The sequence below is a fragment of the Chanodichthys erythropterus genome, chromosome 22, assembly GCF_024489055.1.
Source record: "Chanodichthys erythropterus isolate Z2021 chromosome 22, ASM2448905v1, whole genome shotgun sequence".
In the NCBI taxonomy this organism is placed as follows: Eukaryota; Metazoa; Chordata; class Actinopteri; order Cypriniformes; family Xenocyprididae; genus Chanodichthys; species Chanodichthys erythropterus.
Genome location: NC_090242.1, coordinates 21,845,344 through 21,860,993, shown reverse-complemented (window position 1 = coordinate 21,860,993; position 15,650 = coordinate 21,845,344). Strand labels below are relative to the sequence as shown.

Sequence of the window (15,650 nt, the reverse complement as noted above, 5' to 3'; positions counted from 1 at the left end):
CTAAGGCATTTTTATAACTATAATAAGCTACTTAAATGCCCTAATTGAACTGAAGCCTAATCCTGGCTTAATCTAAGCCCTGTCTGTGAAACCAGGCCCCAGTATTTCAGAACTTTTAAAATAAATCTTCATGCTTCATGTTCATGTTTGAGATGAGGAGTGGTACGAGTGCCAAATGTGGGCAGGGCTGTGACCAGTCGCAGATGGTTAGAATAAAAATTAATGTACCTACTAAAGAGTAGGCTACTTTTTATTGTTTCATTGCTATTGTCAGATTTGTAATAGTGCTGCTGTGGTAGCCTATATAACTGTACAACTGTCTAACTAATTTCCCCGCAATATATTAATAAAACAAATTCATTAGGCTGCTTTGTTTACACTTGGCGTTAGCATGCGATCACCATGATCCGATCAAATGAGAGGATCATCAGCCAATCAGTACAGGATCAAGTGGATACTGTATAGCCTCTGGATGACTGATAGGCCTACAGGTCACATCTAACAAATCTGCATAGCCTATTTGTGGTAACGGCATCCAGGAAGGAAACAATTTTCTAATCAACATTTTATACTGCTATATATGTCATTTTACTTTATTATTCCAACATATTTAAACTGTTGATTTATCTATGGTGATTTCCCTGATGAAATAATCAAGCAAGCTATTTGAATTTTAATGCCATTTAGCAGTTATACCAACAAATTCTAATCTGTATACACACAATAGTTTTACTATTGATTTATACATTTAGTATTAACTCAAACGTCCATAAGATTAGGCTATTTACATAATCACAATGAAAAGATCATGTGATCTGAATACACCAGGCAATTTTCCAGTTACACGTACAGTACCCTTAAAATAAACAGAGAAGGAAAGGAGAGTCAGTCCTTCATTCACCTGTTATCCAGCTAACCTGAAAATCTGGGATATTTATGTAATGAATTATGAATATTTTTCCTGTCTCTGATATTTACAGTAGCCACATACAAGGAGAGCCTGTTCATCTGCTTAAAACTTGTTTCCATTTTATACAACTGATTTAAACTACTTGGCAAGAATGTAATTTACCATTTTTTACTACAGTGTGCTGAACAATTTAAAGAAGATGACAAACTCATCGATTGTGTCATCAGTCATGCTGGAGGTCCTTTACAGAATGGATGATCTTAAATACCTTTACTTCATGATCTTTTTTGTCTTGTACATGTTTGTACTCTTTGCTAACACTACTCTGATTTTTATCATAATTACTGACAAGGCTCTTCATAAACCTATGTATGTCTTTCTATGTAACTTGGCTGTAAATGGCATCTATGGTGGCACAGCTTTGCTTCCATCCTTGATGGTTACTTTAATGTCTCCTTCTCATGAGGTATCTTTGGCATGTTGTAAGGCTCAAACATATTTCCTGCACACATATGCTATCATAGAATTCACCATTCTGTCAGTGATGAGCTATGATCGCTATGTGGCCATCTGCTACCCGCTACAGTATCACAGTATTATGACAATCACAAGGGTGTATAAACTAATTGCTTTCTCGTGGGGTTATCCTTTAGTGGCATTCGCTTTGTTTTTTATTCTGACTCTGCGCTTGACAATCTGTAGAAACATAATTAGGCGAGTGTACTGTTCCAACTATTTTCTTGTCAAACTGTCCTGTGATGACACACATGTTGTGAGTGCTATTGGATTGTTTTCTGTTGTTGTATACACGTTTCCTCAGCTTGCGATGACCCTCTACTCATATGGACATATTCTAAAAATATGCTTTACTTCCACTAAAAAGTCTAAAATAAAAGCACTGAAGACCTGCACACCACACTTATTTGCAATATTGAACTACAGTGTGGGCTGTTTTTTTGAAATTGTACAAAGTCGCTTTGACACAAGTTATCTTCCCTTTGAAACACAAATAGTTATGTCACTTTATTTCTTGATATTTCCTCCTATTCTGAATCCAGCCATTTATGGGCTGAGTGTTCAGGCTCTGAGAGCCAATATTTTTAGACTTTTTAGCTCTAAGAACAAGTTATTGCCTTTGAAATAGGATCTTTGTTATTTTCTAGATGAAAAATGTGCATGTTTTCAAATATTACATTGTCAATAAACAGCTGACGTTCCCAACATTTGTGAACAATATCTGACTATAAGTCATAAATGCAAGATGATGTGTTGCCCTCTGAAATGCAGTAGTCAGTTACTGTCACCATTCATCATAACAAGCACATAGTTTTACTTTGTGTTCTGTTACTTTACTGAGAAATGTGGGGAAAACAGGGGGAAATTGGATATGGATTGATAGATTTTAATATTAAAACCAAAGCATCAACACACATTAGGTCTTAAACTTCTTTTTCTCAGGCACAAATTCCAAAAGAATATATTTAAAATGTAAGCCTGTATCATATTTGATTTCTGGTCTTTAAATGATCAAAATATGTTGTACACAATCTACGTTTCCTGTTCCTTTTTTTTGTAAGTAAAAGGCTTTTTAGTATAATTTAAAAGATTTTCAACCTTCAGTTTGTGCCTTTAAATAAAACTGAGGTGTTTTTTCCAACATTCTTTATATTCTCGTATATCATACTATATGAGCCATAAAATCCTGTTGTAGCCTATCAAATATGATATTCAATTAAAAAAACATACGCAAATGTTTATTTATTTATTTAGCTTTTTTTTTTTGCTTTTTTTTTTTGCTTTTTTGGTGTGTTTTGTAACTGTTCCATAAAAAACATTTTTTTTTTTCTGACTAAAATTTCATGTGTCAGGCCTCATATAGGGTTAAAATAACAACTGTGGATTACTGGGCTGGCTGATGAATTGTGTTTCATTGCATCATCCTGTAACTTATTACTTGTTACAGCCTGATTTTATAGTATTTCTTGATAAGCTAAAAGTTGATAGAATCTTGCGCCTATAGGCAGGTACACAACGCGCCTGCAATCTGCTTGTTACAACACAGTTCCTCTCTGGAGAAATGTTCAGCCTTTCCGCTTCCCATATGGAAAAGTTTTGTTAAAAACATATGTGATTCTTATATGTTCTAACAGAATATTATAAGGGACATATATGCTGCAAAAAACACATATACAAATTGCATAATATTTATGTATTTTCAATATCAAATGTCATATATGTCCAAGATATAACTAAAGTCTTACAGATTTTCATGATGTAAATAATACAAATTTAATAGGCCTATGAATGTCCAGCATATCTCGTAAGATGTGTATAAAACATAGTGCATCAGTATAAGGCTGTACTTCACTTCCCTCACTCTTATCTTGTCCTAAGTGGAGTCCTACGCCTGTCAATCACAGTCATATAATGTATAATCATAGACTTTCAATCTCAGATGAAACACATATAAACTACATGCAAGCACATATATTAATTACAAAATTATCATTTTAATTACAAGACTTAATTAAATTAACATTTTAATGTGGGATGACACTTGGTGACTTTAGTCGCATTAGCTAGCCTATGTGAACACAAAAATCATGGACATGATTCAGATATGTTAAAGGGTCAGGGGAAAAAGTCACACTTGGCTCCTTTGTGGTTAAAAATGACCACCATAGGAAATTAATGGAAATACAAAAACACACAAAAACTCTGAGAATCTTTTGGTGGTACAAACTACAAATCAACCATTGTGCAGAAAAAGTGCACAGCAATGAAGGGGTCACGCTCAAAAATATCAAGAGTGCAAAACAAACACATTACACTAGTGTGACTATAAAACAGAGCAAGTTTTTGCAAATGTGAAATATCAAGAAAATCAAGAATTCAGCCACTATGCAGAAAAAACAGCAAGGAAGAAGTTTACAAGCACAAATGAACTACACTCTAAAAAATGCTGGGTTAAAAACAACCCAAGTTGAGTTGAAAATGGACAAACCCAGCAATTGGGTTGTTTTAACCCAGCGGTAGGGTTAAATGTTTGCCCAGCCTGCTGGGTAGTTTTATTTAACTCAACTATGGTTTAAAAATTACTGTATTGCTTAATTAAAATTAACCTAAAGTATGTTGGAAATGAACATTTATTAATGATCAATTAATAATTATTAAACAATAAACATTTAAACATTAAATTGCTTATTAATACATTTATATTAATAAACTATTAAACTATTACATTTATATTAATAAAATATTAAAGCTTATTAATAAACATTCACCTTTTGTCTATTATTGTTGTCTCTAATTGCATCTGGTTTTTAATTTCCCAACTATTTTGGGCTCATTTTAAGCTAAAGTTAGCCATATAGCAATTTTTAAATAATAGTTGGTTAATTGATGTAACCCGGGTAACCTATGCTACCAGTAAAGAGAAAAAAGTTAAGAAAAGGAGAAAAAAAAAAGAGATTCATCCAATCACTGATCGTGCTGCAGTGAGAGACACCCCTAAGAGCCAATAGTAGCGGCGCATTCATAAGTTCCGCCCACTGGTCGCGCCGGCGCTGCTTTCAGCGTGAGCAGATGAGAGCGACTCAGAGCAGATCAGCGTAGACGGACCAGACAGACCAGACAGTTTCTCCAGAACATCCATTGATCTAACTGGAAATGTGAATGAGTGCACTGAAAGTGAAGCTTTTGAAGTCGACGCGTCAGCCTGAAGTGTTGTCGCCGGAGACAGAGAAGAGAGACGGAGCGGATCCAGCGTGTTGAAGCACTGTGAGTAACTTAATCTTCCTTGTGTGAATAAATATATGATTCTGTTCTGCTTTAGGGAGTTGAATTCCAGATATTAATCCGAATATAATGTAAATAACATGTCGAAATTTCTAAAATGATTAATTCTGAGCCATTTTGAGTACGGTAAGCCGCGTGCACACAGCGCGAGCTGAACTGATTAGCACATGGGCTAAAGCTAACACGAGTAAACATGATAATTGTGTCGTGATGAAATGAGATAAAGAGTGATATACGAGTGTCGGTGTGTTTAATAACTGCCTATTCATGTTTAATTTGATTGTGTCAATTTGAGATATTCATATGATTTATGGTAATGTCTTAATCAAAAATAATATATGGTTTGTACATCCAGTTAATCATTAATTACTAGCTTATTTTTGTTTGTTTTTGCATGAAGGTGGATCCTTCAAATGTTTATTAAATCTTAAATAATGGCTAATATGCCCTTACTAGCCTGTATGTTAAGTTAATCATTACTAGTGTGTATGTATGGAAGTAAATTAATGCCAAATGTTTTTGAAATAAAAAGCTTGTTGAATTGCTCTAACTGAAAAAAAAAAATGCATTAAATTAGCTGTACTTGCATTTAGATGCACTGTATTTTTAAGGCTTGCATTTTTATGGGATGAAATTCAACACAGTCGTATATTTAAGCTGTGAATATTTCAATTAAAAATATTTCACACACATTTTCATTATCAAAAATTAAATAATTCATATTCACATTTCAAATTTCACTTCCAAGATATTTATTCTGTTTAAAAATACAACCTATAAAATTCGACTAGCAATTTTCAGTCCATTTTATTTCACTTTACTAATTCGCTTCCACAAATTCAGTGGCTCAAATTCGGCAGAAAATTCAACATTTCACATCCGGGAACTGCAGGAAGAGCAGTAGAGTGCCGATGCATCATCTCTATCTGCTGTTAGTCTTCTTCACCAGCAGGTGCCGCTAGCGGCTGTTTAGGAAGACCAAAGCAACGCTAGTAAGTCATCATTCATTCATAAAAACGGATTTACAGAAATGGAGCAAGCGGTAAGTGAATGTGTGATGATTATCAGGGCCAGTATAAATGCAGAAAAGCTGATAAAGACACAAAAGCTGCATTTATGTTTAATTCAGTGTATTTACGCTTACTTTCCCAGTGTAGCTACAGCTTTCTCTCCAGTGAACAAGATAACGTTATTGCCCGATGCTGGTGTATAGATCAAACGTTAAATCTGAGATAGACATATATTTCTCTCTGTTGTTTAGTTTCCTTAACTTTCTATCGCAGCGCTGTGTTGTAATACTAGGGCTTCCCTCATCCGTCATAGCTGCCATCAGGACATATAAACTCTTAACACAGCTTAATGGACTCGTACAGTGATATAAAAGACCAAACTCGCACCTCATTTGTGATGTAGGTTAGACTATATAGGCTCCAAGAAAGCAGATACTGGCATTAAGTTGATTTGACGCTGAACGTTTGATTATAATATTCGCAAATTTAGGGACTGTCTCTAAAGTTACGACATTCTGTATTCACGTTTCTACCTTCTACCAAACTCTTGTAGACACACATGCACATATACATATTCAAACACACCTCACTCAAAGTACATGCATATTTCTTTTTTTTTTTTTTTACACGTTCATCACACAATATTTATTTTACTTTGTTCATTTTTTATTTTACCTGATCATAGATTATCCTGCTTATACAAATTTTAAATTAAATTTAGAAATAAAATTAACTAAGTAGAACTAATTGTGTGATGAATGTGTAAGAAAAAGTATATGTGCATGTACTTTGAGTTGAGTGTGTTTGAATATGTGTGTGTGTGTGTGTGTGTGTGTGTGTGTGTGTGTGTGTGTGTGTGTGTGTGTGTGTGTGTGAGAGAGAGAGAGAGAAGGGTGCATCACTCTTCGACCTGGCACCTATAGATGAACACTTCACAGGTAGTTTTGGTGACTAAATCATTCTCATCAAATGCTATTGAGCTTTAAATTATGGCATTTTTTTGTATGATCCAATACAGTAGTGAAATACATAGCAATCTTTACATATTACTTGACAGTTTATTTGGAAACACTTTACAGTAAGGTTCATAATGTATTAACTAATGTGAACTATCCATGAGCAACACATTTGTTGTTGTATTTGTTAATCTTTGTTAACGTTAATAAAAATACAGCAGTTCATTGTTCATGTTACTTCACTGTGCATTAACTAAAGTTGACAAATACAACTCTTGATTTTAGTAATGTATTAGTAAATGCTGGAATTAACTTTAACAAAGATTAGTAAGTGCTGTAGAAGTGCAGTTCATTGTTCGTTCATATCAACTATTTAATATAAAGTGTTACCTTTTATTTTAATAAACATCAAAAATCTAAAAGGTTTGCATTATACCTGACAGCTAGATGAACAATTTACAGTTGGTTTTGTGACTAAGTCATTCTCTTTAAATGCAATTGAAGGTAGAAACGTGAATACATAATGTTGTAACTTTAGAGACAGTCCCTAAATTTGCGAATATCATAATCAAACGTTCAGCGTCAAATCAACTTAATGCCAGTATCTGCTTTCTTGGAGCCTATATGGTCTAACCTACATCACAAATGAGGTGCGAGTTTGGTCTTTTATATCACTGTACGAGTCCATTAAGCTGTGTTAAGAGTTTATATGTCCTGATGGCAGCTATGACGGATGAGGGAAGCCCTAGTATTACAACACAGCGCCGCGATATAAAGTTAAGGAAACTAAACAACAGAGAGAAATATATGTCTATCTCAGATTTAACGTTTGATCTATACACCAGCATCGGGCAATAACGTTATCTTGTTCACTGGAGAGAAAGCTGTAGCTACACAGGGAAAGTAAGCGCAAATACACTGAATTAAACATAAATGCAGCTTTTGTGTCTTTATCAGCTTTTCTGCATTTATACTGGCCCTGATAATCATCACACATTCACTTACGCTTGCTCCATTTCTGTAAATCCGTTTTTATGAATGAATGATGACTTACTAGCCGTGATCTCGTCTTAAACAGCCGCTAGCGGCACCTGCTGGTGAAGAAGACCAACAGCAGATAGAGATGATGCATCGGCACTCTACTGCTCTTCCTGCAGTTCCCGGATGTGAAATGTTGAATTTTCTGCCGAATTTGAGCCACTGAATTTGTGGAAGCGAATTTGTAAAGCGAAATAAAATGGACTGAAAATTGCTAGTTGAATTTTATAGGTTGTATTTTTAAACAGAATGAATATTTTGGAAGTGAAATCTAAAAGGTAAATATGAATTATTGAATTTTTAATAATGAAAATGTGTGTGAAATATTTTTAATTGAAATATTCACAGCCTAAATATACGACCATGTTGAATTTCAGCCCATAAAAATGCAAGCCTTAAAAATACAGTGCATCTAAATGCAAGTACAGCTAATGTAATGCATATTTTTTTCAAATAGTGCAATTCAACAAGCTTTTTATTTCAAAAACATTTGGCATTATTTTACTTCCATATGTATGTGCATAACACATGCATAATTGTGGACCCTTAAAAAAATCTCCTTTGAGATCTGCCTCCCTCCCCTTCAGGTACAGACATTTTATATATTCATCTGTTTACATTTATTGAGGTAAGAAGACAAATATCTAAGAAAATTAATGCGTATAATTTCCATTTCTTGTTTCTTGACAGACTCAGAAGAGGCTGAAATAATGGAGGAAACGAAAAAATTGAGAAATGACAACAAAAAAGTAAGAAAAATGCACGTATTAGTTATTTTACTGTTTGGTGAATCAGCAGCCAGCTATCAAACTGTTTGGTGGTTTATTTTAGTAGTTTTTTTTCTGTCTTTATACTTAAAACTTTTAAATTATTGTAGAACTGCTATTGTTTCAATATTATTATTCAACTTGCTATGTTAAGTTAAGACAAAGAACTTAATAATTATTGGTAATTAATTACATTATCAAATATATGACAAGAAATCTGAAAGTTATCCAACCTCTAACATCTGGCATGATGGCTTTGCAAAATGCATCATTAACATTAAATTCATCAGCTTAGATGACCATATGTACACATAGGAGGCAGTCGAGTTGGTAAATAGGTTTAAGAGATTGCTTTATCATTTATTTTGCTATATTTTTGTTGCTAGAGCTACCAAATCTGATGAATGAAGTGAAGATGGCCCTGAAGTCTCAGTGTTCATCAGCATCAGTCAGCTCTGACTTGGAAAATGAGGCAGGATTTGCCACAGAGTAATTACAGAGCCCTTCCAACAGAACAGGTAGTGTACTAGTTTATCTAGTCAATGAAGTGCTGAAACCCTGTTGTTAATACTATATTCAAAGTGATCCAGTTGGAGTTAAGTTTAGGTTAAAGGATTAGTTGTTTGAAATGAAAATTAGCCCAAGCTTTACTCACCCTCAAGCTGTCCTAGGTGTATATGACTTTCTTCCTTCTGATGAACACAATCAGAGAAATATTAATAAATATCCTGACGCATCGAAGCTTTATAATGGCAGTGAATGGGATCAATGAGTATAAGGCTGAAGAAAGTGTCTCCATCCATCATAAACGTACTCCACACGGCTCCAGGGAGCTTAATAAAGGCCTTCTGAATCGAAGCGATGCATTTGTGTAAGAAAAATATATTTAACAAGTTATGAAGTAAAATATTTAGCTTCCGCCAGACCACAATTCATATTCAAGTTATGAAGAAAGTGTAAATTGTAATCATGTCAGTTACAATTTTTCCGTAAGTTTAATAGGGAAGGTGTAGGATGTAGCGTAAGCTTTGTGAGCTGCAAGAGTTTTACACTTTCTTTGTACGTTGAATATGGAAGGGGGAAGCTAGATATTTTACTTCATAACTTGTTAAATATGGATATTTCTTTTACACAAATGCAGACACTCTCTTCAGCTCATACTCATTGATGACTATCACAACTTTCTGGCTCCATTTGGAAGTCCAGTAGCCTACAACATTTTTTGGACGGGAAGTTCGGTCTGGACTCGATCCATTGTGGAGTAATTATGCTCGGCTCCCAGACGGCCAAGCCAATCAAATTGCCAGGGCGGGCTTTAATCGATGATGGACAGGCTATCTGCTGTTACGTAACCACCTACATCATCAAAGAGCGCTTGGGTTGAATCGGTTTTCACCAACGATGACTGCAGCTGGAGAAGCAAAATGTTTAGATTCCGCTATCACGTCTGTAATAAAAGAAATTGACAGCACATTAATTTTAAAAGACGAACAAAGAACCACAATCAAGGCATTTGTCGATGGGAAAGATGTGTTTGCCGTCCTTCCAACGGGATTCGGTTCAACATACACTTACTGCGTTGCTCTGATTGGTTGTAGGTCTATCCAATTGAGTGCAGTTTTTTTTTACTAGTTCGGTTAAGACGCGCCCCATAATTCAAGTGCAATGGAGCAGTATCAGACTCACATTCTGCCTAGAATATGAGTATGACGAAGTCAGGCTAGAAGTCCTGGGGCCGTATTCACAAAACATCTTAAGGCTAAAAGTAGCTCCTAACTTGCCGATTTAGGAGAAACTCTTAAAAATAATGGGCGTGTCAGTCCTAATTTTAGGACTCCTAAATTTTTGCTCTAAGAGTATTTCACAAAGCATTTTAGTGCTAAAACTAGCTCCTAAATCTGTGAAACGTTAGGAGTAGTCAAGAGGACTCCTAAGTCACTACCCCGCTAGAAATTGTACGTTCCCAGAACATTCTCAGAACGTCCCCACTGGTGTTGAGTAATGTTCCCATTATGTTCACAGACGGTCACGATGTGGAGTTCTTTTAAGGTTTGGGGGACGTTATTTGGTGGACCTTCAGGGAACATTCAGGACGTTCTCTGAACGTTTAGGGAACCATACTTTATTTGGAAATGTTCTCAGAACGTCCCCGCTGCCCTTGTCAAAAACTTGACTAATAAAAGTGGCTGTTCAAACAAAAACTATTTTCACTTAAAGCTCTCTACAGATATTTCCTGGATTAATATTATGAAACCTTTTCTTTAAATTGCAAATCTCTTGCATTAAATCATTAGCTGACAAAAACACACACATGAACTAATGTAACTGCTGTATCACTGCATCAGTAACTACACAGTTACTGTCTTTAAATAAAGCAATATGCAGCAGAACATCAGTGTTTCTGGATCATCACTGACTGAAGCACAGGAGCTACCCTTCAGCACAATGGTGACACATAAAACTCAGATAACACAAACAACATTAAACAATAACAGGGGCCGTATTCACAAAACATTTTATCTTACCACTAAGAGTTCTCCTAAAAGTTCTTAGCTAAGAGTTTTCTCTTAAAACCTATTCACAAAGCTGCTGAGACAAACTTTTACTAAGGAATAGACTGAAATCTTAAGCTAAGAGTAAGGGTGGGGTTGACCTCGTTGCTATGGACTAAACACACAGTGATTGGCTGATGGGGGAGGAGTCAGCGATTTAATCATAGAAATATTGTAGAATGAGGTGTTATGTTTCAATATTAAAATAAAGGTTTTAAAATATCAAATGTTGCCCTATTCAAAAGTGTTCAAATGTTCCACAGTCAAAATAAAATGTTGACATATTTTTGCCATAAAGGTTTTAAAATGTAGGCTAAGTGTCACTAATTAAACTATAGAGTTAATTGTCCACTTCTTGGATGTTTTTATCTCAAGAGAATGCAGAATTGAACCGACAAATTATGTTTTATAAACAAAGTTTGGGAGAAACACATTCAAACGGTCTTTCTAATCAGCACGAGGAGAGGAATAAATACACAGGATATATATATATATATATATATATATATATATACATATATACATTTTTTTTTTTACTCTATTAAATTATTTGTAAGTGTGAACCCATGAAAACCATTGCCACAGGTAATCAGACAATATTTATTTATTTGTTAAAGATTAATTTTTGGCATCTCATCATAGATTCAAATCTATAAACCTTTTTTTTTTAAATGCAAAAAAAAAAAAAAGGTTCAGCACCTAAGGCTATATCGCTATTCCCTCAATGGTGTTCAGTGTCTTTGGGTGGATTAGGACTGTTTGTGATTTGGTCTTAGTGACTTAGGAGTCCTCTTGACGACTACTAATGTTTCACAGATTTAGGAGCTAGTTTTAGCGCTAAAATGCTTTGTGAAATACTCTTAGAGCAAAAATGTAGGAGTCCTAAAATTGGGACTGACACGCCCATTATTTTTAAGAGTTTCTCCTAAATCGGCAAGTTAGGAGCTACTTTTAGCCTTAAGATGTTTTGTGAATACGGCCCCTGATCTCTCTAGATCTCTGCATCTTCACTTATTACAAACCACTCTGGCTTTGTTTCTTTCATACACATCTTCTTAATGAGGTGTTGATGTTTTATCAAAATTTATAGATATCATTGTTACAGAGGTAAGCGCTTGCTTTAGTTGGGCTCCTGACCCTTGACAATTTGACTTTTATTTTTTCTCCAATTGTTGTAACTGTTTTTCTAAAGCATTTGTTACTAAAAAAAATTGTGAGAAAATAAATGTGATCAATTGGGTTTGGATGCTTAGTCATTGTTGTTGATTTGATCATCAAACAGTGACCTTATTCACTGATCTTTAAATATTGTGTAAATATTGTGTTTTCTCATATCGGGAACATTATTAAATGACCAACAGAAGACCATGTAGCAACGTTCAGTTTGATGTCCTAAATATCCTCATTGTAACGTTCTTGTGTGAGCATAAAATTAACCAAATTGGAATGTCCCCCTAAAATCATATAAGGAACCTTAAACTGCAGCACTTTCATTACCAAAAGAGGATGTTTTATGTCCCAAATGTTCTGTAAAGTTTTAGAATTTTTGTCACTTTTAGAGAACTTTTAGACAAAGTTGCACAAGGTCACGAGAATGTCGCCTCCTGTGTGGGTATTTTATAGAAAATAATAAAGTTTGAAGTCACCGTTATAGAGGTGAGCGTTTGCTTTAGATGGGCTCTTGATTCTTGCCTTTTTTAACATTTGATTTTCTCTGGCTGCTTTAACTATGTTTTCAAAACACATTAGTTATAGCAAAAAAAGCAGGAGATAGTCTGATCAGATGAATTTGGTTGTTTTGTGCTGGTGATTCAATCATCATGGAGTGTCCTGATACATTGATCATCACCAAAATCTAAACTGAGTGTGTTAAATGTTATTTTTGTACTAATTGAAGGTTTTTTTACCCCCTTTTTTATTAGTTTTTTTATACATTCTTTTAGACTCACACAGACATCATGAATCAGCGTATGATCCTCAGCGATGGTGACACTAAAATATCTTTTTTGTGACTTTAGTAGCTTGTTTTGTGATGTTCAGAGTTTATCTGAAAATTTTGTCACCATTGTTGAGGATCATATGCAGAATCTTGATATCTGTGTGAATCTACATGATTCTATCTGAATAATTTCTGCATAAGGATAAACACTTTCATAATTTCAAAGTAGAACAGGTTCTCCAGCATTATGTCTAGGTGAATGAAAACAAGATTCAAAGATCTGTGAATAAGACCACTGTATGACTCTTTATCATCATCATGCATCCGAACCCATTGACATTTTAATTTTCTCACAATTTTTTATTGTACCAAATGCTTTAGAAAAACACAGTTATAACAATTGGAGAAAAACTAAAGTCAAATTGTCAAGGGTCAGGAGCCCAACTAAAGCAAGCGCTTACCTCCATAACGGTGAAATTTATAAATTTTGATAAAACATCAACACCTCATAAAGAAGATTTGTATGAAAGAAACAAAGTCAGAGTGGTTTGTAATAAGTGAAGATGCAGAGATCTAGAGAGATCTGTTAGTGTTTAATGTTCTGTTTCTGTTATCTGAGATTTCTGTGTCACCATTGTGCTGGAGAGTAGATCCTGGGCTTCAGTCAGTGATGATCCAGAAACATTAATGTTTTGCTGCATGTTGATTTATTTAAAGACAGAAACTGTGTAGTTGCTGATGCAGTGATACAGCAGTTTCATTAGATCATGCATGTGCTGAAGCTAATGACTTACTGCAAGAGATTTGAAATTTAAAGAAACGGTTTCATAATATTAATCAAAGAATAACCTATAAAGACCTTTAAAAAAATAGTTTTCATTTGAACAGCCACTTTTATTAGTCAATTTAGCTCTAATTTTCAGTTCAAGCGCAGCAGGGATGTTCTGAGAACATTTCAAAATAAAGTATGGTTCCCTAAATGTTCAGAGAAGGTCTTGAATGTTCCCTGAAGGTCCACCAAATAACGTCCCCCAAACCTTAAAAGAACTCCACATCGTGACCGTCTGTGAACATAATGGGAACATTACTCAACACCAGTGGGGACGTTCTGAGAATGTTCTGGGAACGTAAAATTTCTAGCAAGGTTGTCACCTAACCTAATGGAACGTTCCCCTAAACTCATATCGGGAACGTTATTAAATGATCAACAGAGGACCGTGTGGGAACGTTCTGTTAATGTTCCAAACATCCTCTTTGTAACATTCTTTTTTTGACCATAAAATAACCAAAATGGAACGTCCCCCTAAAGTCATATAAGGAACCTTGAACTGCAGCACTTTCATTACCAAAAGAGGATGTTTAAGGAACGTCCCGAATGTTCTGTAAAGGTTCAGAAATTTCATCACCTTTTGAGAACTTTTAGGGAACGTTGCGTAAGGTCCTGAGAACGTTGCCTTCTACGTGGGTAAGACCAAATCACAAACAGTCCTAATCCACCCAAAGACACTGAACACCATTGAGACAATAGTGACAGAGCCTTGGGTGCTGAACCTTTTCTTCATAAATGCAATACATTTTGATTTATAGATTTGAATCTACGATGAGACACCAAAAAAAACCTTTAACAAATAAATCAAGATTGTCTGATTACCTGTGCCAGTGGTTTTCATGAGTTCACACTTACAAATGATCGAATAGAGTAAAAAAAAAAAAAAAAAACACACACACACACACACACACACACACACACACACACACACACACACACATATATATATATATTGATATATATATAATTAACTGTATATACTAGTTTAATAAGTGATATTTTATAACCTTTATGGCAACAATATGGCAACATTTTATTTTGAATAGGGCAACATTTGTATTTTTAAACCTTTATTTTAATAAGGAAACACAACACTTCATTCTACAATATTTCTATGATTAAATCACTGACTCCTCCCCCATCAGCCAATCACTGTGTGTTTAGTCCATAGCAACGAGGTCAACCCCGCCCTTACTTTTAGCTTAAGACTTCAGTCTATTCCTTAGTAAAAGTTTGTCTCAGCAGCTTTGTAAATAGGTTTTAAGAGAAAACTCTTAGCTAAGAACTTTTACTGCTATTTAGGAGAACTCTTAGTGGTAAGATAAAATGTTTTGTGAATTCGGCCCCAGATCCCCAAACATGTTGCTGTTGATTTGTCTAACTTGATATGTAGTCATGGACTGTGGGCCACTTTGCTTCCTAACAATTGTGTGTGTGTTGTCTTCACAAAGTTCAGTTCGATATCAAGTTTTAATTTTAAATTACTCTTGTGGAGTATAATTTGATTGTCTTGTTGATTGTGTTGAAATAAAAGTATTTCTAATGTAAATTAAAGTAATTGACTGAAATCATATATGATTTGTAGATGCAGAGATATTGTAATATTTATTAAAATCATGTAAGATAATTATATGTAGAGATATGAGGAATTAGGTGGAAACCTATAAAATCTGTATAAAATTCATATGAACAAATGATGCAAAATTTAAATGAATCCTATATGACTCGCATATGATCCAATCAAGAATTTTAAATGATTTGTATAGCAAATTTATAGCAAATTTTCTACTAAAATCATATACTATTACATACTGTTGTCATGTAAAACTTGTATAAGAATTTTGCAGTATT

At 34.5% G+C, this 15,650-nt stretch overlaps 1 protein-coding gene across 1 annotated transcript; it reads left to right on the top strand.

Annotated features, from left to right (window-relative positions):
- The first annotated feature begins 1,109 nt into the window (after positions 1-1,109).
- On the top strand, positions 1,110-2,054 carry LOC137012257 (olfactory receptor 52Z1P-like). Its single transcript, XM_067375391.1, has one exon. It carries the CDS (start codon positions 1,110-1,112, stop codon positions 2,052-2,054), a length of 945 nt encoding a protein of 314 aa, XP_067231492.1.
- Positions 2,055-15,650: the final 13,596 nt, after the last annotated feature.

Coding starts and splice junctions, on each gene's coding strand:
- LOC137012257 (XM_067375391.1), top strand. CDS start 1,110: ATGACAAACTCATCGATTGTGTCATCAGTCATGCTGGAGGTCCTTTAC.